General features: G+C 51.6%; 3 protein-coding genes and 1 long non-coding RNA gene across 24 annotated transcripts in view; 1 reads left to right on the forward strand and 3 right to left on the reverse strand.

The window, feature by feature from the left end:
- GAS8 (growth arrest specific 8) overlaps positions 1 to 11,337 on the forward strand; it is a 48,230-nt gene extending 36,893 nt beyond the window's left edge. For 10 of the 13 annotated variants that reach the window (XM_036924328.2, XM_057493133.1, XM_036924330.2 and 7 more), the window contains 9 exons: positions 592 to 789; positions 998 to 1,204; positions 2,805 to 2,859; positions 3,499 to 3,704; positions 4,222 to 4,389; positions 4,725 to 4,811; positions 6,889 to 7,098; positions 9,515 to 9,580; positions 11,084 to 11,337. In XM_036924328.2, coding sequence (XP_036780223.2) covers positions 592 to 789; positions 998 to 1,204; positions 2,805 to 2,859; positions 3,499 to 3,704; positions 4,222 to 4,389; positions 4,725 to 4,811; positions 6,889 to 7,098; positions 9,515 to 9,580; positions 11,084 to 11,233 — 1,347 coding nt within the window. In that variant the 3' untranslated portion in view covers positions 11,234 to 11,337. Of the gene's footprint in view, positions 1 to 591; positions 790 to 997; positions 1,205 to 1,251; positions 1,499 to 2,804; positions 2,860 to 3,498; positions 3,705 to 4,221; positions 4,390 to 4,724; positions 4,812 to 6,888; positions 7,099 to 9,514; positions 9,581 to 11,083 lie in introns of those variants that run through there. The other 3 variants (XM_057493129.1, XM_057493135.1, XM_036924331.2) reach the window with 3 other exon arrangements.
- LOC130681060 (uncharacterized) lies at positions 8,326 to 9,575 on the reverse strand. The gene is made up of 2 exons (XR_008994120.1): positions 9,503 to 9,575; positions 8,326 to 8,961 (listed from the first exon to the last, which is right to left on the reverse strand). It is a non-coding gene; the product is annotated as an uncharacterized LOC130681060 (long non-coding RNA).
- Positions 11,338 to 11,496: 159 nt separating the features above from the next.
- LOC118931653 (5-hydroxyisourate hydrolase-like) lies at positions 11,497 to 15,181 on the reverse strand. Of its 9 annotated transcripts, none has more exons than XM_036924344.2 (4): positions 15,030 to 15,181; positions 13,742 to 13,881; positions 12,231 to 12,366; positions 11,497 to 11,796 (listed from the first exon to the last, which is right to left on the reverse strand). In XM_036924344.2, exons 1-4 carry the CDS (start codon positions 15,072 to 15,074, stop codon positions 11,707 to 11,709), a joined length of 411 nt encoding a protein of 136 aa, XP_036780239.1. In that variant the 5' UTR covers positions 15,075 to 15,181; the 3' UTR covers positions 11,497 to 11,706. The 9 variants fall into 9 exon arrangements, with proteins under 9 accessions (XP_036780239.1, XP_036780237.1, XP_036780247.1 ...); XM_036924342.2 differs by having other exon boundaries at positions 13,742 to 13,874; positions 15,030 to 15,048; XM_036924352.2 differs by lacking the exon at positions 15,030 to 15,181 and adding an exon at positions 14,636 to 14,700.
- A 3,333-nt stretch (positions 15,182 to 18,514) lies between these two features.
- On the reverse strand, positions 18,515 to 25,366 carry LOC130680995 (histone-lysine N-methyltransferase PRDM9-like). The gene is given in 5 exon segments (XM_057492905.1): positions 18,515 to 18,625; positions 18,942 to 19,046; positions 24,261 to 24,287; positions 24,290 to 25,165; positions 25,310 to 25,366. Coding segments are annotated over 5 exon segments (1,176 nt in total).
- Positions 25,367 to 25,559: the final 193 nt, after the last annotated feature.

The following is a 25,559-nucleotide window of genomic DNA, read 5'->3' on the forward strand; positions in this document are numbered from 1 at the left end:
GTGGCACCTCCACTGGCCGTGTGAGCACCTGGCCTGGACCTGAGGGCTTGGTGTCCTCCCATGTGTTGGTGGTAATAACGCCTACTTTCTTTCAGTAGTTTAAGATAAAACACAAATACAAAGGAGACTGAGAGTCATATGAGCTGAAGTTGGAGAGCTTGGCAGAAGTCCTGGAATGATGGTAGAGCGCCTTCATTTTATACACAGGGAAACCACTGGCAATTTAAGCGTAGGGTGCCGGGTTCAGTGTTTTGAAGAGGTCAGTGGGATGGCCGTGTGGGAAATGGGCTGCACACCACATTGTCCCAATAGCCGAGCTCTTTGTTTGAACAGACAGCTCTTGCATTCATTTGAGAAATTTCTTCAGTATAAATTCTCAGGAATGGTTAAAAGAACTTAATCATTTTTTGATTCTTGGTCAAATTCAAGACATTTCTGCTGAATGTGTTCTGTCCCTGCAGCCTTCCTAGCATTGTATTTTAACTTCTTTGAGCTCTTAGGTTTAGTGAGAGCAGCCCCTCCTTCTTCGTCCCTTGCCTTTCTCCATTCACGTGCCCTTTGCAATGGGTGGGCCCCACTCTGCCCGGTCAGGTGGAGGAGCACGTCAGCCGCATCCGGGAGGAGCTGGACCGGGAGCGGCAGGAGCGCAACTACTTCCAGTTGGAGCGGGACAAAATCCACACCTTCTGGGAGATCACGCGGAGGCAGCTGGAGGAGAAGAAGGCCGCACTGCGGAACAAAGACCGGGAGATGGAGGAGGCCGAGGAGAGGCACCAGGTTGAGATCAAGGTGAGTCAATCCCTTCTGGAGTCACCAGATGAGCAGAGGGCCCAGACGAGAGGTCGTTTTCTCTTGTTGCTTTGAGGATCACAGCCCTTTGTGTCCTGTACCTTGGGAACCTGAAGGATTTTTTAATAAAAGAGCAGGTGCTGCAGGTGAGCATGTGTGTGCTGGTGTGTGCATGTGCAGGTGAGCAGGCACTGTCTCCTGCCTACAGGTCTACAAGCAGAAGGTGAAGCACCTGCTGTATGAGCATCAGAACAACCTGACGGAGATGAAGGCCGAGGGCACGGTAGCCATGAAGCTGGCGCAGAAGGAGCACCGCACTCAGGAGGGTGTGCTGCGCAAAGACATGCGGGCACTCAAGGTGGAGCTCAAGGAGCAGGAGCTGGCCAGTGAGGTGGTGGTGAAGAACCTGCGGCTGGTAGGTGCCAGGGTGTTGAGTGCCCAGCAGCAGTTGCTGGGGACAGAGAGCTCCAGAGTACTTGACATAACTGGAACTTCGTATTTTTGTTGAAAGACTACCGTGTTTTGGCAACTAACTGAAATTTTTTTTAAAAACACTCAGCCAGACAAACCCCATTTGGGGGCCCAGAGCAGAATTCTGTCCTAGACTTGAGCAACAAATGTACTTCCCAAAAGGAAAATCCAGCTCAGGGTCCCTCGCCACATGCTGCTGACACCTGACACCCAGCCACTTTCCCAGGGAGCACATCAGGTATGTTTAGAAACACATCCATCAGAGTGTCCAGCACATGAGCCCCTAGGTGGCCATGGCAGTTAGCCATGAGCACCTGGTTGGCTTTTGAGACATTTTGGTCCTGAGGGCCAGGAGTGTTCCAGGAGGTTGAAATTCATATGCTAGGTGCCTGGAGATTCCAGGACCTGCTCTGATCTCTGGGGACATACAGGGAGTAAAACTGGCAAAATGACTACCCATCGTGGCTGACGGTCCAGAAAGGAGACACAAACATGAGACGGAAGACAAAACAGGAGTTTCTGACACTGGATGCCAGTACATCTGTGGGCACAGCTGCTGTAGGAAGAGCTAAGGTGAAGGCCGACTGGGCCTTCTACATTTCTCTATAGGGAGTTTTGGGGGTGCCTCACTGAGGAGATGGTGTTTGAGCACAGGCTGGAAGGAGGTCGGGGCTAAGCCAGGCCGGAAGAGACCAGGCCCGGAGTATGGGGGTGAGCCAGCAAGAAGGCCGGAGGGGCAGGGAGGCTGGGGAGACAGACCAGGGCTTTTTGAACCCAAAGGGCACAATGGAGACAGGCCTTTGACCCTGGCTGAGTCAGAAAGCCTTGGGATTTGGGTAGAGGGAGGGTATGTATGAATTTGGTTTGCAAAGGTTCTTCCTGGTTGTGGAAGACTGTCAGTACACTTGCTCCATGCCTGGAGGCAGCGGCCTCAGCTGAATCAGGAAAAGAATCAGCAACATCGCAGACTCTGCAGCAAAGCCTGAGAGTGAACTGTTGGACCCTCAGGAGATGTTTGGTCTTTCCTGACAGAAGCACAGAATGGGCTGGTTTCCAATGAATTTTGTGATAAGAGGCTGTCTGCTCACTGGAGGCCTGGATATGGAGTAGTTACTTGGTCAGAGCTCCCCTTTGTATAAAAATACTGTTATAAAAAATAATTTAAATTTTTCTTCAACATTTTTATATGTAATAAGTATTGAAATAATTTGTAATGCTGCTCCAGGCCACAGATGAAGCAGGTTAGCAGGCACCTAGAGAGAGTTTGCAGCCCTGTGTAGATGTGGCCACTGACCTCCAGCCTGTGGGTGGGTTCCCAAGCAATGCCTGCTACAGTCTCTAAGGACTTTAGCCAAGGGGAGTGAGTTATGAATGTGGAAGTTACCAAAACCGTGTTGTCTGGAGGTTGGCCCATGAGGTCAGGGATGAGGGGAGCCCAGTGCCCCCAAGAAGCAGCAAGGTTTACCAAGCTGGATTCTCCACACCAGTGAGGAGCAGGGGCAGCTTCTCTGTCATGTAGTGATCATCTGCTCCCGCCTCTGCAGAAACACACAGAAGAGACCACCAAGATGCGGAATGACTTTGAGAGGCAAGTGCGAGGTCAGTTTCCCACATGCACTTTGTAAGACAGCCGTCAAGAGTTTTAGTCACCTCCTGGGCAAATAATTGGGTCGAAGCAGCCCATATGTGCAGAGAGGGAGGACGTGTTTCCAAGGATGATGGGGCACTCAGGATCTCAAACAACTTGTTTCTATGCGAGTTGGGGAGGCTGTGATTACCACCCACTTCCCCTTTCCTGGCACAAATCAGCAGTTAGAAGTAGGAGGCAGTTATTCAGTCTTGTGGGCAGCATGCTTAGAACAGTCTCTTTAGTGGCTTCTGGCCTGAAGAGACTCCCATTTCTGAAATCTGTCTTCTTTACTAATAAAGCCCCATACTCTGACTGGCCATTGGGATCAGCTGACACTCTGCTTGGGGAGCCCTAGTGCAGAGATTGATTAGCAATGCCTGCCACAGGCAAAATAAGTCAGACAGTAGTGTGTGCTGAATTTGTCATCTGTGAGCATCTGCAGAAAAAGTTCCACCTAAGCCCATTCTGTGCTTTGGCAGAGCTTGTTGGCACAGCTTTCATCCTGGTGGGTGTTCTTGGGCCCTGTTTACAGGTTCCATCTATTCTTGTAGCCACAGGCCCACCTGTTCTTCCTCTGCTAAGCTGCTATGTATGCTGCTGCCTTTCAGAAATTGAGGCCAAGTATGATAAGAAGATGAAGATGCTTAGGGATGAGCTGGACCTACGGAGAAAGACTGAGATCCATGAGGTAGAGGAGAGGAAGAACGGCCAGATCAACATGCTGATGCAGCGCCACGAGGAGGCCTTCACAGACATCAAGAACTACTACAACGACATCACCCTCAACAATCTGGCCCTCATCAACTCCCTCAAGGTGCTTCACAGGGGCTGGCCGGGCTGGGCTGAACCCCCTCAGATCCAGCACCTCTGCTGATAGACATACCTGACAATGTCCCTCCACTGTCCTCTACTGAAATTCACAGTGAGAGAATGTAACCTTCCTACACCTGTAGCTGAAAACAACCAAGATGTAGCCCTAACTGTAGCGTGGAAGGGGACCTAATAAAACAGCGTGCATTTTGATAGGTGAAGGCTTGTATGCAACTGCATTCAGAACCAGAGCATGGCCCACAAAGGTGGGTGTCACTGTCTTGTTTCCATGATGGAGAATGCCCACCCCTCGGGAGACCCTGAGCAAAGCACACTCTCTGCTTGAAAGCTGCATTCCTAGAAAGTTCAGCATCAGCTAAAACCATGCAGACATACTCTGATTATACAACAAGATCCTTGGTGCACCTGCAGCTGCAGGAATGTTCTTTTGCACAGGAGAGCTTGGGGCCCCCCGCTCAGAAGGCCTGCTGAGCCTTCCTGCACCTGGGTTTGTACAACAGGAGCAGATGGAGGACATGCGCAAGAAGGAGGACCACCTTGAGAAGCAGATGACAGAGGTGTCCATGCAGAACAAGCGCCTGGCAGACCCTCTCCAGGAGGCTCGGGATGAGATGAGCGAGATGCAGAAGAAGCTCAGGAACTATGAGAGGGACAAGCAGATTCTGGCCGTGAGTTTCCTCCTGAATTCATCTCCCTCCTCGGCACCTTACTCTGGGCTTGGACAAGGAGGAGCATCAGCAAAATGTCTCCTGAGGCCCAGAGCAGGGCGTGGCCCTTAGGGCAGGAGGTGGGGCTGAGTCTCACCTTTCTCTGGTTGGTGTCCTGGGGGGGCTGTAAAGTTGGTGCATGTTCTGGGAGGCAGGTAGCTCACCAGCCTGCCATGTGGGACTCAGCTTCCTGTGTCTTTGCGCCATTTCCTCCTGAAGATCTCCCAGGAGCCTGCATTATGGGGATGCCCGAACCTGGACGCTTTCTATCCCCCACATCCCCATTTTCTCTCTAGTGCACAAAAGCACGTTTGAAAGTCACAGAGAAAGAGCTGAAGGGCCTGAAGTGGGAGCACGAGATTCTGGAGCAGCGGTTCATGAAGGTTAGGAGGCTCTGGGCTCTGGGATGACTTGGCAGTCAGCAGGCTGGGACCTTGATGCCGTGGCTGGGTTTCTGGGTTTAAAAGCTGGGAAGGAATCCTGTTGCCCACCCCTCATTCCAGGCAGCTTATAAGAGGCTAAAACCTGTGGCACATTCTATAGAAGGCCTGGGAGTCCCACAAAGAGTAGGTTCTCTGGTATAGAGCTGTACCTCCTACTTCTGGCCCCTCGCAGCAAGGGTCTTTCTCAGTTATGTGCATATGTCTAAGCACTAAGGTATTGTGTATGCATTGTAGAGAAGTTGGAGGATCCTGAGGTCTAAGAGGCCCTCCTGTTGCTCCACACTGGGCCTCACAGGGGGTAACAGCTTTGAGTCTCCTTGCAGATGTCATCATGCATGTCCTACTAGGGGTGACTTGGTGCTTCCCAAGTGGGGTCACATCTCAAACGTGATGCCTTTCCAACGTCACGCTGTGCTGTGTGTCTCTCCAGATGGCTGGCCGACGCTCTGTCAGAAGGCTGCATCCTTTAGCCAGTCCCCTGGGACAAACATCCATTTCAGACCTTGGCTGCCTCCGTTACCTTTTAAGCAACGTCACCCTTGCTCAGCTTTCTGTTTCTGAAAGTCACTTTGTAGCTGGGCCAGAGGGTTTGGTTCAGAATTTGGATAGCATCTGCCCAGAGGGCTATTCTGAGTATGATGCCACCCAAAGGGCCCAGGGGCCACCTCCCCCCTGCACCACCTCTAATTGATTCAAAACATTGCTGAGTGATTAGGTGGAAAATGGCTCATTGAATTTTGCTGCTCTGAGATTGCTGGTGACTGGCACACTTCGTGCCTCTGAGCAGTTTCTAGTTCTGCCAAGGGTTGGCCCTTCATCACAGGGCAGAGCAGGCCCATCACTCTGAGCTCTTTGTTGGTACAGGTTATTGTTCCTTCTTCACCTAGTTGAAATTCACGATCACAGACCGTTGGAGGAATGGGCCAAGTCCTCCGGAACATCCATCATCTGCTAGCCCTAGACTCACCTTCTTCTAAGGTGCCTCAGAAGGGTCGTAGGGAAGCCAGGGAGATATCCCTCCTTGCGAGTTCAGGTGGATTGAGTGGGGGAGGAGAAAGCGGACAGGAGCAGAGGCCTGTGCTCTGTCACCTGCTCTTCTATGTGAATGTGTTTGTGGTATGTGTCTAAGTCTTAGAAAACCGAGGATGCAGATTAGTCAGCAGGTTTTAAAGACCAAAGGCATGGAAGTGGATGGAAACAGATGTAGGAATTCCTTCACAGTGGTTAGAAAGAGAAGGTTCTACATGGCTTTAGCACCATCCTCCTCTCCTTCCAGCAGTAATACATTTGCACATCTAGAGACTGTTTTGGAAGGAGTCATATTGGATGTTCACATGGTGGCCTCTGGGGAAGTGATTAAGAGGTATTCCCTTTCTACGCAGCCTTGTTTCTTTTGCACTGCGCAGTTAAAGTACGGGGGGGGGGGGGCGGGGGGGGAGGACAAAGAGCACTTTCAGTGATTGACAGGCAGTTGACTCCAGGGCTGTTCTCTAGATGTGCCGTTTGTGGGGCATGTCGATGTATGTGGGGTTCTATAATCTGGGGCTGGCAGGGGGAGTGGGCCCTCAAGAGGCCAGGCCTCTACCCCAAACATTGCTTGCTGGAGTTTTAGGCCCTGGATCTCACATAGGGGCAATCAGGTACATGTCTGTCGTGAGCCCATTGCCCAAACTCAGGGCAGGGCTGGCCCCAACCCTTCTGGGGCCTCTCGAGCTCTTACAACAGGGTGCCCCGGTACTTCCCGAAACCCCTTAGTAGAGGTGGGCCTAGTTAGTGTTTCCTCCTGCCTTCTGGTGTGGACAGCTGTGCACCTTTAATCCTGTCCCACAGAGTAGGGGTATGCAGAGACAGACCCACGTGCCCACCGGTGGGCACTGCTGAAAGGTTAGGGTTCAGGCTCAGTTGCTCTAACGAAGTGGTGTTTCTGGCCCAGGGGCAGAGGTGGGTGGAGCTGTTCACCAGTGAGGGTGCCCCCGGGGCAGGTGGCCTTGTCACCCACCACAACCTGCCCCTGCAGGTGGAGCAGGAGCGGGATGAGCTCTACGGGAAGTTCACTGCGGCCATCCTGGAGGTGCAGCAGAAAGCAGGCTTCAGGAACCTGGTGCTGGAACGCAAGCTGCAGGCACTGAGCACTGCTGTGGAGAAGAAGGAGGTGCAGTTCAATGAGGCACTGGCAGCCTCCAACCTGGACCCCGCGGCTCTGACCCTCGTGTCCCGCAGGCTGGAGGTGAGTCCCGGAAGGGTCCTAGGGCCAGGCTGGGCTGGCCGCCTGCTCCTGCCCCATTTGGTGGCTGTCACTCGTCTCCTGGCAAAATCCTGTGCATGTCCAGCTTCTCATTCCACCGGAGACATTGGCTGACCTTGTCACGGATGGGGACCTGTGTGTGCCACCATCAGGCTCCCACGCTCGCTCGCTCTCATGGGTTTGTCCCTCAGCTCCTCCCCAACTCCCACCTTGACCTCTCAGCACCTTCTAGCCCCCAGGCCAACTGCCTGTCCAGTTCTCAAGAAAGGTATGATCCTGGCCCTTTAGGCACTGGGTCTCTTGAGCTACTCCAAAACCTCTCAACTGGAGGTCCTAGTGCATCTGGTGACAAACCCAGTCACAGGCCCCAGACACGGCTGAGTCTCCTGAGCTTTCAGCCAAGGCTGCTGCCATTGCGGCTGGCCTATGGCGCTAAGATGTGCTGGTTTGGGCTGTGGGCAGTCACAATGGGGGAATTGCAGGGCTCTGGGCATGCCTTTGTGGTGAGTGCTGGGGAAGGCTTCCCAGAGGGAGTTAGGTCTGAGCAGAGGCTAGAGCATCTGTGCACTCACATCCATGGTCACTTGCAATGCTCTCTGTGCTGGGCCATTCTAGGCAGGGGGACAGCAGTAAACAGGACAGGTGAGGCTCGGCTCCCACGGGCCAGCTGGGCTGGCAGATGATCAGGCCGCTGCTGGCTGCTGCCTTTGACCCAGCAGCCGGAAGCCCTGATAACACCTGGCAGGTCATCTCTTACCTGGAGCTGCTTCCTGGACCTCACTGGGGGTCATTACAGAAAGAAAGGGTGATGCTGAACAAGGTCTTGGATGCTGCCAGGGGGCATGGCTGGTGCTGGGGTCCTGGCCCTCTGCGTGACCCGCAGCTGCCAGGCTTGAGGCAGTCCCAGGTTCAGCTCCCTTGGGGGCCTGCGAGACAGACACAGGTGTGGGCCGGCCCCTGGAAATGCAGCTGGCCTCCATGTCTCTGTTGAGAGGCCTGGCGGGGGAGGCTGGCTTGTTTCAGAGAGATCCTTTCAGCGTGGAGGCACCTGTCTCTGATCTTCCTTCTGGGTCACCTCACTGTCTGTTCAGGTGTTTTATTCTGAGAAATAGCACAGGCAGCATTTTTAAGGTGATTTGTCAACACCATTCTTAGCGGAACAGAAACCCCTCTGCCCACATGAGCCTCAGTCCCAGAGATTAAACTTCATGTCAGGTCACCTAATCTTTATTTAAAGCACTCCAGGCTGGCTTGCCCCCTGCCTGGCCTTCGTCTGAGGCCTGCAGCTCACACTTGGTGCTGTTGTACACTTGTGAGCCTCTTCCTGCTGCCCAGGCGTTGTGAGCTACGGGGAGCAGAACGAGCTGGAGGGGGCCAATCCTGAAGCCTGGCAGCTGTGCCTGAGTTTGGGGCCAGTGGGGAACCACAGAAGCTTCTTGGCAGGGCACACTGGGTCAGAGAGAGCCCACTGTGGCACAGGCAGAAACTGGAGGGCAGGAGGGGAGCAGGCGGGCACCGACGAGGAGGGGCTAGGGAGTCTGAGGTGCCTTGCGCCTGCTTCTGGCTGAAACCAGGAGTCCGCTCGTCAGGAAGCGGTGGGGCTATGCTCTGTGGGCCTGTGGGATCTAAGTCACCTGGGATGGCTCTCAGGGCCCGGGTTGTGCAGTGCTTAGGAGGGGCTTCGTCTAGGTAGCAGCTCTGTGGTCCTGGCCTGGGGGCTCATCTCTGTCGTTGTCGCTATGTGTCTATGAAGCACCATGATCACTGGAGGCAAGAAGTGAGGCCGTCAGCGAGGGGAGGGCTTTTCTGCCTCTCTTGAGAAGGGTCGAGGAGCCTGACGAGGCCCTATGTTGCCAGCAGTCACGAGGAGGGGGATAAAAAATAGTCCTGTTCAAACCGATAGATAAAAGCCCCCAAAACCTGTCATTTTTGTAAGCTCTTAAAAAGCAAATGCCAAAAAAACCCCACAACCCTGCAAAAAGACCCAAAACAAAAACCAGTCCCACCCATGACGGTCACTGCATATTCCCCCAGGACCGATGGTGTGAGCCTGCCTTTCCTGGTCAGTTACCTAGCTTGGTGGGAGGGAACCCCTTGTGGAGGTGAGTCCCTGCGGCCTCAGGGGGCTTCCCTGGGCCATGGTTGGCATCAGGGTGACTCCAGAACACACCAGTCCTGCCCCTCTGCAACCTCTAGGCCTCGCTTTTCACTGTTCGGACCGTTTGCTCATGGAGAGGCAGACCCTGCCTCCCTTGAACACCGTCCCGTGCAACTGGCTGCTCTCTGTGGATTATGTGGTGGTGGAGCCGGGCTGCTCCTCCTCCCTGTCATCTGAGGTCCCCTGCCAATGCCCCCAGCCCCCACCCACCCCATCTTCCTGGCCTACCTCTCTCCTCAGGACATTCTGGAATCGAAGAACACCACCATCAAGGACTTGCAGTATGAGCTGGCCAGGGTCTGCAAGGTATGAGGGTGCTCCTCCAACTGTCCCTCAGGGCTGCTCCCTCACCCCAGACTGCACCCGATTTATCCCTTTGCGGAGGGTGCCTGGACAGACTAGCCCAAGGCCCTTTGTGCCTGCCCAGGGTCCCATAGCCTGGGGCATATCCCTACCCATCTCCCCATCTGATCCTTGCTTTCAGACCCCAGCAGTGACCTGGGGTGACTGGAGGGGTCCTCTTCTGCTCCCCAGACTAACACCCACCGTCCTCCAATCTGGAGAGTTAGGGTCTAACCTTTCTCTTTTGTGAGTCTGTGAAAAGTGCACACCCTTTCCATGCCGGAAATCTGCCTCAGCACAGAGGCCGCCTGCAGGTGGGGGTGAGCAGTGAGTGCCTTGACCCTGCTGTCATCTATCCCGTGAGCCCAAGGGGCCTGGGCCCTGCACTCAGGGCCCCTGGCTCCATCTCTGAGTTCACAGCTCCATCTGGGCTTTGCCTGTGGGGAATGTGGACATGGTGCTACCTGCACATGCATCTGCCAAGAGCAGCCACCCCATGAGTGTGATTCAGATACACCTGTGATCCTTTGGGTGGATGTTATGGTTCAGAGTCCTGGGCCATGGGACTGGCAGTGCCTGGCACTGGCACTGGGCTCCATGGTGACCAGATATTCCTGGGTCTTCACTTGCCCTTAGGTGTGTGTCCCCTGATGCACAAAGTTGGGGCCATTTACTGGCATGTGCCGTTCTTGGGGCAATCTCCATAACCTGGTGTCTGATCTCCAGGAGGTCCCTGTCCCACAGAAGGGCGGCAGCCAGGGCCTAGCCCTAAGCCCCAATAACCTTTTCCTGGCATGGGTGAGGATAATGAGGCCTTTTGAGCCTTTGCTCTGAGTCAAGCCAGTCTCCAAGCATTTCACTGCATCAACTCTTCAAACCCTTACAACGATACAATGAAAGTCAGTTTAAAAACATCCACTTTCCTGAGGGGGTCCAGAAACCTTGTTTGTGTTGGCCCTCCCAGTGCTGCTGCCAGACCTCAGCCTCTCTGGGACAGGTGCTCGGCTGGTGGTGCTTCTCTGGGGACAGGAAAGAGATGCCATTAGATAAGGCCGGGAGGGTCAGCGAGGGCTTGCATGTGCACACAGAAGGCCATGCCCAAGAAGTCAGGGATGATGGACCTGAAGGACAGCTGCTTGGCAAGGAGCCAGGAGTGGGCTCAGACCACAGCTCTGCCCCAAGTCTGCTCCTCCTGTCTGTTTCACCATCTCTGAAACAGGGATAATGGCAGTATCTCCTATCCTGGGCCACCTGAGTCCACGCACACAGAAGTGCTGAGGACCAGTCTGGTACAGAGTGAGCAGCTAGTAAAGGTCAGCCTGAATGTTTTCCACTATCACCCACCCCAGCCCCCTCCATGCAGTCGAGTGTGCCTGAGTGAGGGTCAGCTTCAGCATTGCCAGCCCCTGCCCCTGGCAAGCCACAGCTGAGGCCCTGCTCCCTCCTGACACTGCTCTGTCCCCACAGGCCCACAATGACCTGCTGCGCACCTATGAGGCGAAGCTTCTGGCCTTTGGGATCCCTCTGGACAACGTGGGCTTCAAGCCCCTGGAGACAGCTGTGATTGGGCAGACACTAGGCCAGGGCCCCGCAGGACTCGTGGGCACCCCGACATAGCTCCCACCCGAGACCATTCCCTACATGACACTTTTCACACACCAAGGGCAGCGTGTATGTGTTTTCAGATGTGTATTGTTGGCAAATAAAGGTTTCTTATGTTTGCTACGTGTTCAGGTGCATGGCTCTGGAGACGCACCCCAGGCCCACAACCCTGGCCACTTTCTTTCGTGCTATCTATCCATCCTGTGTGCATGCCCACCCTTCTCCCACCTCCGGGCAGGGCACCACCAGCCGAGCTCTGCCGAGTGACTGCAGCAGCCTTGCAGAAGCCAGCACCAACTTTATTGACGCCCGAGTCATAGCGACCACTGGGAAGTCTAGGGCTCAACCATCACACGCGAAGTTGACCTGATGTACCATGAGGAACACAGAGCCCGGCTGAGGGCTGGGGGTGGCTCAATGGGCCGTGATGATGGGACTGGTGCTCGTGGGCCACCTGGCAGTCAGCCAGAGAGAAGGTGGCTTGGCCGCTAGCTCCCTCTGTAAGTGGTGTAGGACCACGGGCTCAGCAGCAGGGGTACGTGGAATCTGTGGGTCTCGTTTGTGATGGTGAAAACAACCTGAGAAGCAGAGAAGGCATCGGGAAGGAGTGAGGGGCCCGCATGTAGCATATAAGCAACCTGGCCCCAGTGTTCCTGGGGACAATTCAGCAGCCCAGCGTGGGCCAGGGAATGGAACAGAGAGGGGCAGAAGCCCCCAGGGCCCTATGGGGCCGATGGTTGAGGACCGGAAAAGGTAAGGATCCCAAAGGGTCCACCTGTACGGGGTCAGGTGCACACCTCTGTCCACAGTGCCTGGGTCACCCTTAGCCCTGCCCCCACAGCCTCACCCAGGGGCAGGGCAGGGACGCACAGGTTGTGGTAAAGTCCCCTTTCTTCTGTGAGCTCAAAGCAGGGGAACTCCGCCTGCCACCACCCTGGGAGAAGCAGGAGGGGCAGGCCAGCCTGCCCATTGCAGGGCCTGGTGATTCACAGCCTCCGTCCCTGGCTCTCACCTCCACGTATGGGTAGAAGCTCTCCTGTCCCCTCTTTTTCCAGTAGCCCTCAGTGTCGAAGGACAGCTTGTAGGTGCCTGCCTTCATCTGGCCTGGTGGCAGGAGCCCTGGGCAGCGGCCGTCTGAGTTGGTGTAGCTAGGGAGAGTCAGGGAGGGGTGAGGAGCCACCCTGCAGTGGCCTCAGATGCCCCCACAGCCTGACTTGGTCCTGGGCGAGCAGGGGTGGACAAGCCCTGCAGCAGGACAGATTCTAGGGCCTGGAGTTGTGGAGCAGCCCAGGGACAACACTGCTCCGTCTTAGGAAATCACAACACAGAAAGGGAGAAAAGGAAAGCCACCCACAGTTTGCCCCATAAGCAATAATCACTTTATAACTGGCATGTATTTCTACAGATTTTCTCTGTGCACAAAGATTTGTTTACAAACAAACATAAAATGGATGTTATATAACTATTCATACTGTTTTATAACCTGCATTTTTCTTTTAATATATAATGAATGGCTTTCTGGGTCAATAACTGTACTTGGTCTCCCTTCCTCATGGTGGCCTGTCAACAGTATTTGAATATTTGGCAGGTTCTGAGGGCCTGTTGCTTTGCTTAGTTGCTTCCAGAAAAACCTCATGTTCCCACCACCCATACTTTCAAGTGTCTGTCTGTTCAGTGACTCAAAGACACGCGTTTGCCAGCAGTTTATGGTGGCTGGGAATGGATCTGTATGAGCCCCCCACCACTGGCCTCCATGTGTTCTTTCAAGACCAGAGCTGACCACTAAATGGGACCTGGGCCCCCAGCTTTTGTGAGGACTTAACTGGGAGCAGATGAGCTCCATAGCCTCAGGTCCTGAACTGCTGGTGCCCACCCCTCACCCCCACCCCCAGGGGAAGACTGCCTCTTCCAGAGGGCCAGCCAGATGCCACAAAGCCAGCTAGCCTGGGCCTGGGGCAGGGCCAGGGCCTGCTGAGGAGCAGAGGGCTGGCTGCCAGGCGTGGCATCCCAGCTTTCACCTTGCCTCTTGTTGCTTCAGTCTCCCAGTCTAAAAGGGGCAGCTGTGGTGCCTGCCTACAGGGTGCAGTGAGGAGGGTTCAGCGTGCTGCCTAGCACAAGGCTCCCTTTCATCGTGGTGACAGTCTGGGCTTCGGCCATGACGTCCCACCGTGGGCTTTACCCAACCCAGCCCTTCAGGGAATCGGAGACTCTGGCTCCCACCCCAGCTGCATTGTTGGTGTGGGGCTGGCTGCACCAGCATGTTCTGTGGCCCTGACCTGGTATTTCACCTACACAGCCTGGTGAAATAGGCTCCTACAGTCAGTCAGGGAGCACATGCCCTAAGGCCGAGGGGAATCAAACTGCTAGGTGGTCAGCAGTCAGCCCAGCTATCAGCCCTCAGAGCCCATACTTGCCAGCTGTCAGATCCTTCACCCTGGCCTGTCACAGGCAGGGACTCAGGAGGGGCCCTGGGCTTGTGGGAGGTGGTCTGGACTCCTGTCCTGCCCCAGACCTCCCTCCTACCTTTTCCTCAGCTCCGTCCACTGCTTGCCATGCTCCTCGAGCCTGGACAGATGGAGGCAGAGGCCCTGGGCCGGGAGCCCGGAGGCAGTGTCCAGCACGTGCGTGGTCAGTGGGCTGCTGAGCGACTCCATACCTGTGCCCTGGGCCATGAGAGAAGGGCAGGGCTGAGAGGGTGGGCCCAGCCTCTGTGTACCAGCTGCCCTGCGGTGAGGCAACAACCTTTGAGTAAACAGCCCCAGGGGACAGAGTCCCAAACTGCCCTTGGACCCTGGGGTGGGTGTTGGAATTGCTGAGTCAGCCCCATGAGTCGGTGGTATTAACACTGAGTACAATGCTCCCCGACCTCAAAATTGCCGACCGGCTCCCTGCTCCTGCCCCTACTAGGGCACCCCTCCCCTCCACCCAGCCACGAAGGGCATCTCCGGAACAGAGGTCTCCCCTCTCAGCACCTTCTTCCAGCCAGTCACTGCTGGCTGTGGGAGACCGGACCCGGTCTTCGTTCTCCCCGAAACCCAGCTCTGTCCCCACGCGAACCTTAGCCCCAGGCAGACAAGGGGACAGGATCCCTGCGTCCGGACCTGCCCCTACCTCCGGGGAGCCCAGGTGTCCGTGGAGCGCCCGCAGCCGCGAAGCGGCCCCCGAGCTCATGCCTGGCCGGTCTCGGGACCGCGCGAGGTGGCCAGAGGACCCTCCACGCCCGCCACAACCAGGTTGGGCGGCGGTGCCGGGGCGCAGGACCCTCCCGGGGCCGGCACCCGACCCTGGCACCCCCCTGGGCCCAGGGCCCACGTGTCTGACCGGCTGGGGGTGCGTCTCGCTCCGGCGCCCACCAGGGGGCCCCAAGAACCCCGTTGTCGTGTGGGGGCTCAGAAGGGGCGGCCGGGTCACACGGACCTGCTGCGGCCGCGGAGGCTCCTTCCGGGGCCGGAAGTGGAGTGGATGGGACCTCGGGGGGCGGGGCGGGGCGGGGCTGGGGCTGGTGGGGCGGGCGGGCCTCCGAAGGGCGCTTCTCGCGGCGCGGGTCGGCGGCGGCGGCGGCGGCGGCGGCGGGGGGCGGGGGGCGGGGGGCGGGGGGCGGCGCGGAGTCGGTTTGCCGCCGTCTGGCCCAGTCGCCGCGGTTGCAGGGCCGGAAGGTCGTGGGCGTGCGCGAGGGGACTCCCCTTGGGAGTCCCAGAAGTAGCGTATTTCTCTCTTCCTGGGGCAGTCACGATTTGAATGGAAGGAAGGCCGTTGGCTGGGCAGGTCAGGGATTGGTTTCTGACCGCTCCGACAGGCCGCGTCTCCTCACCTGTAAAATAGGGGCAGTGACACTCCCAAGGTGGGATCGTCCCATGGGCTGAGGCGGTTCTTGTCCGCGCCCTGCCCCTCCTCTCAGCGCCTCTGTCCCCCAACGCAAGGAGTCTGGGGGCCCTACAGAGCGCCAAGGTCGGGTCCCGGCTGGGCAGAAATGAGAAAAACAAGAGACGGATCTGAGCGTAACAGGCGCAGATTCTATTACGATTCTCTAACACGCATACAGAACACGTTTTACGTGATATGAATAGAAACGGCATTCTGTATTTTAGATCTGGAAAGGCGTGCACCACAGATGCTGGCTGACTGATCTAAGCCAGCCACAGGTCCAAGCTCTGGATATGGGACCGTTTTTCTTCTTGCCAAAGAGCGTTTTTTCCTTTGAGAGTGAGCATGGACCATTTGTCAAGAATCAGGCTCCTCCAAGGCACGGAAGGAGACCCTCCTACCAAAGGTTGGGAACGTGCTGGTCACGGTACGTAAGTAAGTAATGCCTGAGATTTAAATGCACATGACCTTTGTCAGGGTGTGTGCTTACAGGAGATAACCCCAAAGCTCACACCTGTTTTAGCAGACGCTGTGGGTGCCGGAGAGCTGAAACAACCGGACTGTCCCCACTAGGGACAGTTAAATAAATGAGCTCTGCCACACCAGCTCCACAGCCCATTAGAACGCAGGAGGCCCTGTTGTGTGTAAGATGAACAGCCCCTGGGATAGCGACTAGGACAAGGCATAAAACTGTGTGTAAAAGGGGGGCATTGACAGCGTCATGCTTTAAGTTCGCTTATAGCTTCCACTACATTACAAAGATAAGCTCGCACAGTCCCAACAACATCATGATGTAGGTATTATTATCCTCATTTTACAGAGGAGAAAACTGAGGCACGCGGAGGCCATGTACTGGACTATTTTTAGTATGATACTCAGAGGATGACCAGGCTGTACCGCAGGCTCCTTTCGGGACCTATAGGCAACTTAGAGTCAGGTGCTTCATCTTCTAGACCTTTATCTACCAGAAATTTGTCGTAATAAATATCCAAGTGGCCCATCTTTGGTTTCAAACAAAGTTATAATAAAGTACAAAAACATTTCAAAAGGGTTAGAAGATTCGCAGTATGAGGTGTAAGATGTCAAGGTGTAAGATGTATGCCCACTACAGAGGGCATCCCGTGTCTCCCTGGGCTTTTCTGGTGCAATGCTCCGTGCAGCGTGCTAAGCCTTCCTCCCTGTCATTTACTTTCTCCCTTCTGCACAGAAAGTGCTTCAGCTGGGCACATACTGCCCCCTAGGTGACAGGCCCCTGTCTCCCTTGCAGCTGTTTGTGACCACGTGACATGTCCTAAAGGACCACAGGAAGCAATGGGTGTGGTTTCTGGCCCCGTGCTTGGTGGCAGTTCGCCTCCCTCAGCCCTTTTCTCTGTCCTTAAGGGTGGAATATGGACCCTGGCTACGAGCTTTCTTTGAATCTGTGAATCATGGCAACATCCTAGGGAGGTGAGCAGGGAGGAAGGAGCCGAGTGAGCCTTCCTTTGGGTCTTGGTCTGGCTCAGAGTGCCGCGGCCAAGTCCGCTGCACAAGATGCCTCGAGACATACATTTAAAGGGTCTTAACTAACTTGCACAGTGAACGTACCCAGGGCCAGACACTGTAAGAAGTACTTCACATATTATCAACCCAACAGCAAAGGGAAGCTGAGGCTGCGAGGGAGCGGCAACAACGCCCAGGGCTGCAGAGAATCAAAGGACCACAAACAGGCGTTCGAATGCAGGCTGGCTCCAGTCCCATACTCTTGCCATTTGGGTCTTGTGTAGAATCACAGGACCTGCTCATCTCTCTGATCAGCTCTCTCTCACCACTTTCTCTCCCTCCCCCTGTACCATTGAAGTAGGGCAGAGACATGGAACAAGCACCATGATCAATTTTCCAAAAAAAGCTGAGATATAAATGACATAAGAAAAACAGGTGAGACACCATTTTAAAGTCAAGATTCCATTTTAAAAAGCAGGGAGTTGAGAATTTAGATTTCCAACATAGCCTTTAGTAATCAACCGACAGCCTACCTAGGTCAGGGCAAGCAGGCCTAAGTGATATGTCCCCACTTCTTGAGGGTAACCACTATCTTGGAGAGTAACTGTATCAATAAATTCCCTTTTTAAAGTCTATCTTACAGAATCATCTAGAGGACCGACTATAGATGAGGATAAGTGTCCTTCACTGGAGAGAGACATCATGAGACCACAAATCAAGCCTACACCCAACAAACCCCCTCTGCCCTTTTCCCCATTCTTGAAAGCCCTAAAAGACAGAATCCCCAGCCTTTCATTGCGCCTCCTCTCTAAGGATGGCTGCACTTTCCTTTCTTTAATTGTGTACTTTTACATGAAGCTATTTCATTGCTAAAATTATTGCATTTTGTGTCTTGGCTATTTCATACTATTTCCAAGTCTTCACTCTGTCTCTGCTTTACTCCTGATAATTAGGGAGGGGCTGCTGAGAACTCTGATTTGGGCCTGCAAGTTTAGGTCCCCTGGGTGACCTGGATGGAACTGCAGCTGTGCGATCTGCTTTTAGGAGCCTGCCCCTAAATCTCCTTTCTTTAGGGAGTTCTCAGAACATAATCTCACTCCATTTTGTGCTCCATGGATCCCCCAAATCCTGGGGTGGTAGGCGCTATTCCCCATGCCACACAGATCCAAGTGGACACAGGACACCAGATTGACCTTGGCTTTAGGAGTTGGCGAGAGAATCTGCCTATGCCGAGAAGGAGTTCAGTGAACTTTCCCTCCTTCCCTCTGCATCTCCCTGTTCTCAGGTGCCTGCAGAGCAGCTGCCGTACATTACTACTCTCGTTCTAAAGAATTCCTTCCTTACCTATACTCGTCTGACCTGTTTGAGAATTCTTTCTTGTTCAGAGTCAAAAACCTTCCCCTGTCCAGGTTGAGGTTTCTCCTAGTGTTTCACCTGGTGCCCAGGGAGAGACCCCCAGACACAGCTGCCGGGCAACACCATCATCTTTGCTGCAGTGTCCCGGCTTTCTTCCCGACGCAGTGCAGGCACCTCGACAGTGGAGCTCTTCAATAGGCATCTCTTAGCTAATGGTAGCAGTGGAAACCATAATGACATGCATATTCCTCCACTTACTGCTGTGTACTCTGAATTCAGAAGACTGCATGTCATGGAATCATCACTTCAGCGAGACTTGGAAATTGTCCATGACCACAGAGCTAGCCCGTGAGTTGTAAAGCCGAGATCCGCACCTAGTTCTATGCACCTGCACCCTCTTAACACTCATGCACAGTACCCAGAATATAGCAGTTGCTCAAAAACTGTTTTATGAGTAACTTCAAAAATCTAGTGGCTCTCTGAATATAGACAATCTAGAAAACAAGATCGTTGCCCCTCTGGCCAGTGCCCCCTCAAGCCATACAGAAAACACAACAGCTGGATTCCTCCTGTCTGTCAAGGGACACTATGTTACCTTCAGCCGCCCTCTTTCCTGGTCCATGATAGACACACCACAAGGAGGTAGGTCTGCACCCTGGCCAGTGAGGCTGCAGAAACCTGCACTTCTTTGTTCTTGTCCAAGTGGACCTGAAGACAACACTAAAACAGGACCTACCAAGAAGGGTTCCAGTCAGGTTTATCTATAGCTCTATCTGTAGGGACCCCCCAGAATGAAACCAGAGTCCTCCCGTTGCTATTCCTGAGCTAACTTTTCTAGGATTGGGCCTTTGTTGTGCTCTGTTAAGGCTGTGGGAGGGATAACCCAGTCTGTCTTGTGCCTCCTGAGACTGAGGTGGGCATAGGGAAATGTCAGCTCCTCTGGTGTCCAGAGAGAGCATCCTAAGAGGAGGAGGTGAGACCAGAGTAAAGGCCCCCAGTAAGGCTGCTCTTGTAAGCCTCTGACCTTCTGGAGGGCCTTGGGTTTGCTGCCATCCTGATCTTCCACCACCAAGCCCAGTTTCTGATGTGCATTGGGAGCCCATCCCTGGGGCATCTCATGGACAATAAGCTACAAAACCAGTGAGAAGAGTATCAGGACACAGGGCAGGCTTTGTGGTCCAGCCTGAGTGTCACCATTCAGGGACGTGTTGCTCTTTTGCTCATCAGAAAACAGTGACTCCCCCACCATGGCCCCAGGGCCGTCCAAACACCATCCTCTGCAGGGGATGCAGATGGAGGGGGACACTGTGACATCATGGGTAAAGGTACAGTGTTCTCCCTCACTCCATATCAGAGAACCTTCTGTGCCCTGGACACATTGCATATTTAAATCTCTACCAAAACTAGGCCAGGTTCTGGTTCACAAACTCTTTTTGGAAATACCCTTCCTGTCTAGCAAGAGGCAGTTGGTTCAACCAGAGCCCAACCCACGATGTGAGTGAAGGGAAGGAGTTCAAGTTCCTTTATAAAGCAAAAGAGGCCAGTGAGAAGAGAGATTGGGGCTCTACAGTGTTTGTAAAAGAAAAGAGGGCCAGTGTGTCTGTGTGAGTGCACGTTTGTCTGTGTGTGATGGACAGAAAGTTTTAATTTGCTGTGCTATGTTCCCTCCAGATTATGACACAGGTGGTTTTTATTTTCTAAGCTTTAAAAAAAACAAATAACTGCATATTATAAGAAAAAGAACAATAAAGTTGTTGCCATTAAGTGTGAGAACTTGCAAAAATCTTCAATTGCATATTTCAAAGTATTACAGGAGTTTTCTCTTGGTAATGTGATTAACAACTTGTTACTTGGAAAAAACCTGTTTTTAAAACACTTTCTACTGTATGTTTTAAGAAGCTTAATCTTTGAAGACAGCATCATTGGGTGACACCCTTCCCCAAGGTAGACTGGTTTAGGTAATGAGGTCATAGGCCAGATTGATAGGACTGGGACCTGACCTGGGCCAGGCAGGGCAGAGTCCAGGGGTCAAAGAGAAATTTACCAAATTTCAGACAAATGACTGTCATGTGCTCTCGGCCCTCTGTGAGGCTTGCCTAGACCCCAGCTGTGTTGGGTACTCTGCTGTTCTGGGCTCTTGGCTGACTGTCCTGGTGAGTGACCCCCTCACCTGCCAGCTATGGTGCCCAAGCAAGCCAACAGCATCCTTACCTGGCATCAGACAAGCAGAGCGAAAGCAGGTGAGGCTGACCATAGCTGTGGTCAGAGTTTAGTATGTGATGCAGAAGGCTGGCTATGTGTCCCATCGTTTCATCTGGTGGCGTGTTTGCCCAAGGACTATCAACCTGCCCCGACGAGGGCAATCACAGTGTCATGTGGAGGTGCTGGAAGCCAGCAGGTCTTGGAGGCCTTCCTAGGTGTTACAGGCACTGGACAGTGGCCTCAGCGAAGGGCTTCTCAGCAGTTTGCCAGGGATGGAGACTTGGAATCCAGTGAATCACCTCTGAGCCTCTTCTCCAAACAAGGATTCTGGCTACCAGCAGCTGACAGTTGGATGGAGAGGTGCATGAACTCCCACACCCATACTTCATGGATTTGAGTTAAATCTATACATCAGTTTGGGGAGTTGAGCCTTCTTGTCCTGAACATTTGTCTTCCCATATTTAGCTCTTCTTCAGTTTCTTTCATTGGTGTTTTATAGTTTTCAGCTTACAGTTCCTGTTCCTGTTTTGTTAAATTTATTCGTAAGTATTTCAATATTTTTGGAGCTATTGGAAATGGTATTGCTGGTATATAGATATAAAATTATTTTAAGAGGTTTTTCTTGATGTCCTGTGACCTTAACTAACTCAGTTCTAGGAGAAGTTTTTGGTCTACTTCTTTTGGTTTTAATCATGTCATCTGCAAATAGAGACAATTTTATTTCTTCTTTTCCAATCTATATGTCTTTTATCTCTTATTGTTGCCTTATTATACTGCCTAGGAAATCGAGTAGAATTCAAATAACAGTGGTGAGAGGGACATCCTTCCTTTGTTCCTGATCTTCAGGGGAAAGCTTTCAGTCTTTTATCATTAAGTATAATATAACATTTCAGCTTTTTTTATGTGATCTTTGTGAGGCCGAGGAAGTTTCTTTCCACCTTTTTTGACAGACAATTTAAAAAAATCTTTAATGGATGACATGTTTTTCAAATGCTAATTATGCATAAATTGGTATGATTGTGTAGTTGTTTTTTATTAATATAGTGGATTACACTGATTGATGTTTTTCAAATATTGAAGCAGCTAGCCTTTTCTGGATAAGCTCCACCTGATTGTAGTATATGATTTCATAAATACTTCTGAGCTCAGTTTGCTAAGATTTTGTTTGATTTTTGTATCAATGTTTATGAGAGATATTAACCCATAGTTTTCTTATACTGGATCCCTGTCTGGCTTTGGTATCAGGGTAATCTGGTTTTATAAAAATGAGTTGTGAAGGGTACCCTCCTCTTCTCTTTTTGGGAAGAGTTTGTGTAGAACTGGTATTATTTCATCTTTAAATGTTTAATAGAGTTTAGGCTGAGCAAAAAATTTTGAGAGGCTTTTAATTATGAAATCATTTCTTTATAATTAAAGCATTCTTCAGGTTATCTATTTTCTCTTTGATGAGTTAGTTTTATCTCAAGGAATTGTCCTTTTTACCTGGGTTGTCATATTCATGTGTGTTGAGTTGTTCATAGTGTTTCCTTATTATCTTTTTAATATCTAACAGAGTGTGTATTGAGATCTCATTCATTTCTGACAGCGATCATTTGGATCTTCTTTGTTAACATTTATGAATTTTACTGATATCAAATAACCAGTTTATTTCATTGATTTTTCTCTATTAGTTTTCTGTTTTCAATTTTGTCCATTTCTGTGCTAATTTTTTTTCCTTCTGTTTGATTTGGGTTTATTTTTGCTCCTTTAAAAAAAAGTTTTTTAAAGATCAGTGATTTGATACCTTTCTTTTTTTCTTAATCTAAGCATTTAATGCTGTAAATTTCTCTAAGTTCTGCTTCAGCTGAATCACACCAATTTTGATATGTTTTAATTTTTTAAATTTTGTTATCATTAGTCTACAATTACATGAAGAACATTATGTTTGCTAGGCTCCCTGCTTCACCAAGTCTCCCCACCACACCCCATTACAGTCGCTGTCCATCAGCATAGTAAGATGCTGTAGAATCAGTACTTGTCTTCACTGTGTTGCACAGCCCTCCCTGTGCCCCCCTACATTATACATGCTAATCGTAATGCCCCCTTTCTTTTTCCCCACCCTTATCCCTCCCTTCCCACCCATCCTCCTCAGTCCCTTTCCCTTTGGTAACTGTTAGTCCATTCTTGGATTCTGTGATTCTGCTGCTGTTTTGTTCCTTCAGTTTTTCTTTGTTCTTATACTCCGTATATGAGTGAAATCATTTGATACTTGTCTTTCTCCACCTGGCTTCTTTCACTGAGCATAATATCCTCTAGCTCCATCCATGTTGTTGCAAATGGTAGGATTTGTTTTCTTCTTAATAATATTCCATTGTGTAAATGTACCACATCTTCTTTATCCATTCATCTACTGATGGACATTTAGTGATATGGTCTAATTTTTATTCAGTTCAAAATATTTTTGAACTTCTTGGCCATTCGTTATTTAGAAGTATGTTATTTACAAACATTTGAAGGTTTTCTTTTTAATTTTCTGTTATTTAACCCTAAGTCAATTCCATTATGATCAGAGAGCGTAATTCTATGACTTCAATTCTTTCACATCACTTTTAGGTTGGTATGATGATCCAGGTAGTTGTCTGTCTTTGTGAATGCTCAACGTACATTTAAAATAATATGAACTCCCAGTTGCTTTGCAGAGGGTGAGATGGTGAGAGCAAGGCTGAAGCCAAATGCCTTTCTATGACCTAGGGAGTCGTGCACCACTTTCACAACACCTGTCAGTCCTGTTCCATGAAGGAGGGTGCTGTGCCAGAGTGTGGAAAACAGGAGGTGGATTTGTTGGCCACCTTTGAGGCTGGTGGTCAGCCTATGAATGAGGGTTATTGCTGAAAGGGAGGAAGAGGAAACAGATCTCTCTCTACTCCTCCTCTAGAATTCATTTGGATCATCAAGGGGTGGGCGGGGGCTGGCTTCACATGTTATTGTCAGCTCTGCCTCCCTGTGTGGAGGGAGGTTCTGAGGCTTTCAGGCTCAGTGGGAAGGACACATGCATCCCTGACGTCCCAACTCCTTCTCAGGATAGCTGAGAAGTCTGAGAAGTCAGTCTGTGCAGAGAAAGCAGTGGTGTCTGTCTAGTCTCTGAATTTGGCTCCCCAGCCCCTGTCCTGTCTGTCTTCCCTTGTCCAGCACTAAAGACCTGGAAGGCATAGGCATTGGAAGTTGTGCAGTTGGAGACTGACAATGAGGAAGTGACTTGCATTCTCAGCCACCCTCTGTGCCATGTTACCAGTTCATAGATTAAAAAACAGGCACATAGAGAGTGAATGTTTAGCCATAGGCCACGTAGCTGGTGAGGGCAGAGCTCACTATAGTCTGATCAGAGCGTAAACCCAGTGTAGTCTGATGCAGAGTACATATGCTATGCACCATGAGATGCTGATGCTGAGGGGGCAGCAAGGAGAGAGGAAGACCAGGTGACCCAGACTAAGCCAGGCACATGTGCGTGCAGACACCCCTTTCTGGCTTTCATCTGTGAGGCTACAGTGGTCTGAGGAAACTGGAAGTGGAGCCAGGAAAATGCAAGGGAGGAGGGTGGCAGTGGAGGGAAGGGGTCTATTAGGAGAAAACACCACATTTTCTAGGATACCAGGGAATTACCTTCCCTTATGAGTCTGTCTCAAATCCTAGACTTCTCTTCCTGGGCCCACTAATCAATTCTCCAAAGACCTACCGTGATGGACTGCAGACGTATGTCTTTCCAGGGCCTGAGTTCCTGTGGAGACTTGGGCTGAGAGTTTGTGTTCTCTGCGGTCCTCCCAGACCCTGCTTTCAGTGATAAGGGGGGAATGAAGTATGTGGTCTGAACTTCAGATTTGTTTGGAGACAAAATTTATTGGAACAGGAAGCCAAAAAGCCATGTAGGGGATTGGTGTTAACATCCCCAAAACACTTGAGGAAATTCTCCCTCATCTGTCTACTTCATTTCTTTACTGAAAGTGAGAGATTTCTTCAATCAATTAATTTTGCACTCATAATTGGAGTGTAAGGGGTCAAGAGGCTTCCTTTGAAGATCCTTCACAGCATGCATACGGAGTGTGTGTGGTTACATTTGTTCTCCTGTGATTGTTGAGATGTTATTTATTGGTAATGGCTCACTCACCATAACTGAAACATAGGGCTTCTCTCCCTGGTGTGTGTCCTCTCGTGTAGGATGAGACGTGACTTCCGTGTAAAGCCCCGCCCACACTCCCTGCAAACATAGGGCTTCTCCCCGGTGTGTGTCCTCTCGTGTCGGATGAGATTTGATGTTTGTGTGAAGCCCCGCCCACACTCTCTGCAAACATAGGGCTTCTCCCCCGTGTGTGTCCTCTCGTGTCGGATGAGATTTGATGTTTGTGTGAAGCCCCGCCCACACTCCCTGCAAACATAGGGCTTCTCCCCCGTGTGTGTCCTCTCGTGTCGGATGAGATCTGACTTCTGTGTGAAGCCCCGCCCACACTCCCTGCAAACATAGGGCTTCTCCCCCGTGTGTGTCCTCTCGTGTTGGATGAGATTTGACCTATCATTGAAGCCTTGACCACACCTTCTGTACTTGACTCTTACAGACATTCCTACCCCCACAAATAATTTGTCTGTGTCTTCTGGATTCACTTTCTGGTCTGTGCTGGCCTCTATCATTCTTTTATGTGTCCTGGAGCATCCCATTTGGCCTTTGGGTGGGTTGGAAAAGTCCCCTGAAATCCTCTTCTGCCTTAAACTTTTAAGCAAAGGTTTGGACCTTTCTTTGACCTCTTGAACTTCAGCTTTGTCACTCCAGCTGTGTTGTCCTGGACAGGGATCCTCTGGTTGGAGATGTTTTCCTGCAGTTGTTTGTGGGAGGATCTGAGAGGGGTGATTGCACTCCACATGCTGGCTGAGGAATTTCTGACTGGAGAAGGCCAGAGAGCAGGAGGCACATGGATGGATCTCTGGCTTTGGTTCTGCTGTAAGAAGAAGTTTTTGGTCAGGTACATGTTGACAAGCCTGTCTGGGTGGGATGCTTTGTTTTCTGGTGGGCCTGCCCCACTAATCATTTATATTGTGCTAACAGCACAAGCTCTATGTGGCATCTGTTAGGAATGGCATAAAACTAAATGTGATTTATTCCCAGAGGAATTAACATTTAAACAAAAGGGTGTTGACAAGATGCCTATGTGTCAGAACATGTACCAGGTAGTCGCTCCAGCTGGGAGGGGGAGGGAGATTTAGAAAGTGTGGGCTGTACATCACTTCAGAAAAATGCAGAAAAAGTTTTGAACCAGCCAATAAAATTAAGACAAATGTAAAGAAAGCTTAATATGAATATAACTTGCTTAGGCAACATCAGGGAGAGAATGTGAACCCTGCAGTACTTAGACAATGACGAACCAGGGGAGGGATTCATGTGCTAAAGAATAAATTGCTTTTTGTAAGGGCCCTA

This window comes from Manis pentadactyla, chromosome 15, assembly GCF_030020395.1.
Source record: "Manis pentadactyla isolate mManPen7 chromosome 15, mManPen7.hap1, whole genome shotgun sequence".
In the NCBI taxonomy this organism is placed as follows: domain Eukaryota; kingdom Metazoa; phylum Chordata; class Mammalia; order Pholidota; family Manidae; genus Manis; species Manis pentadactyla.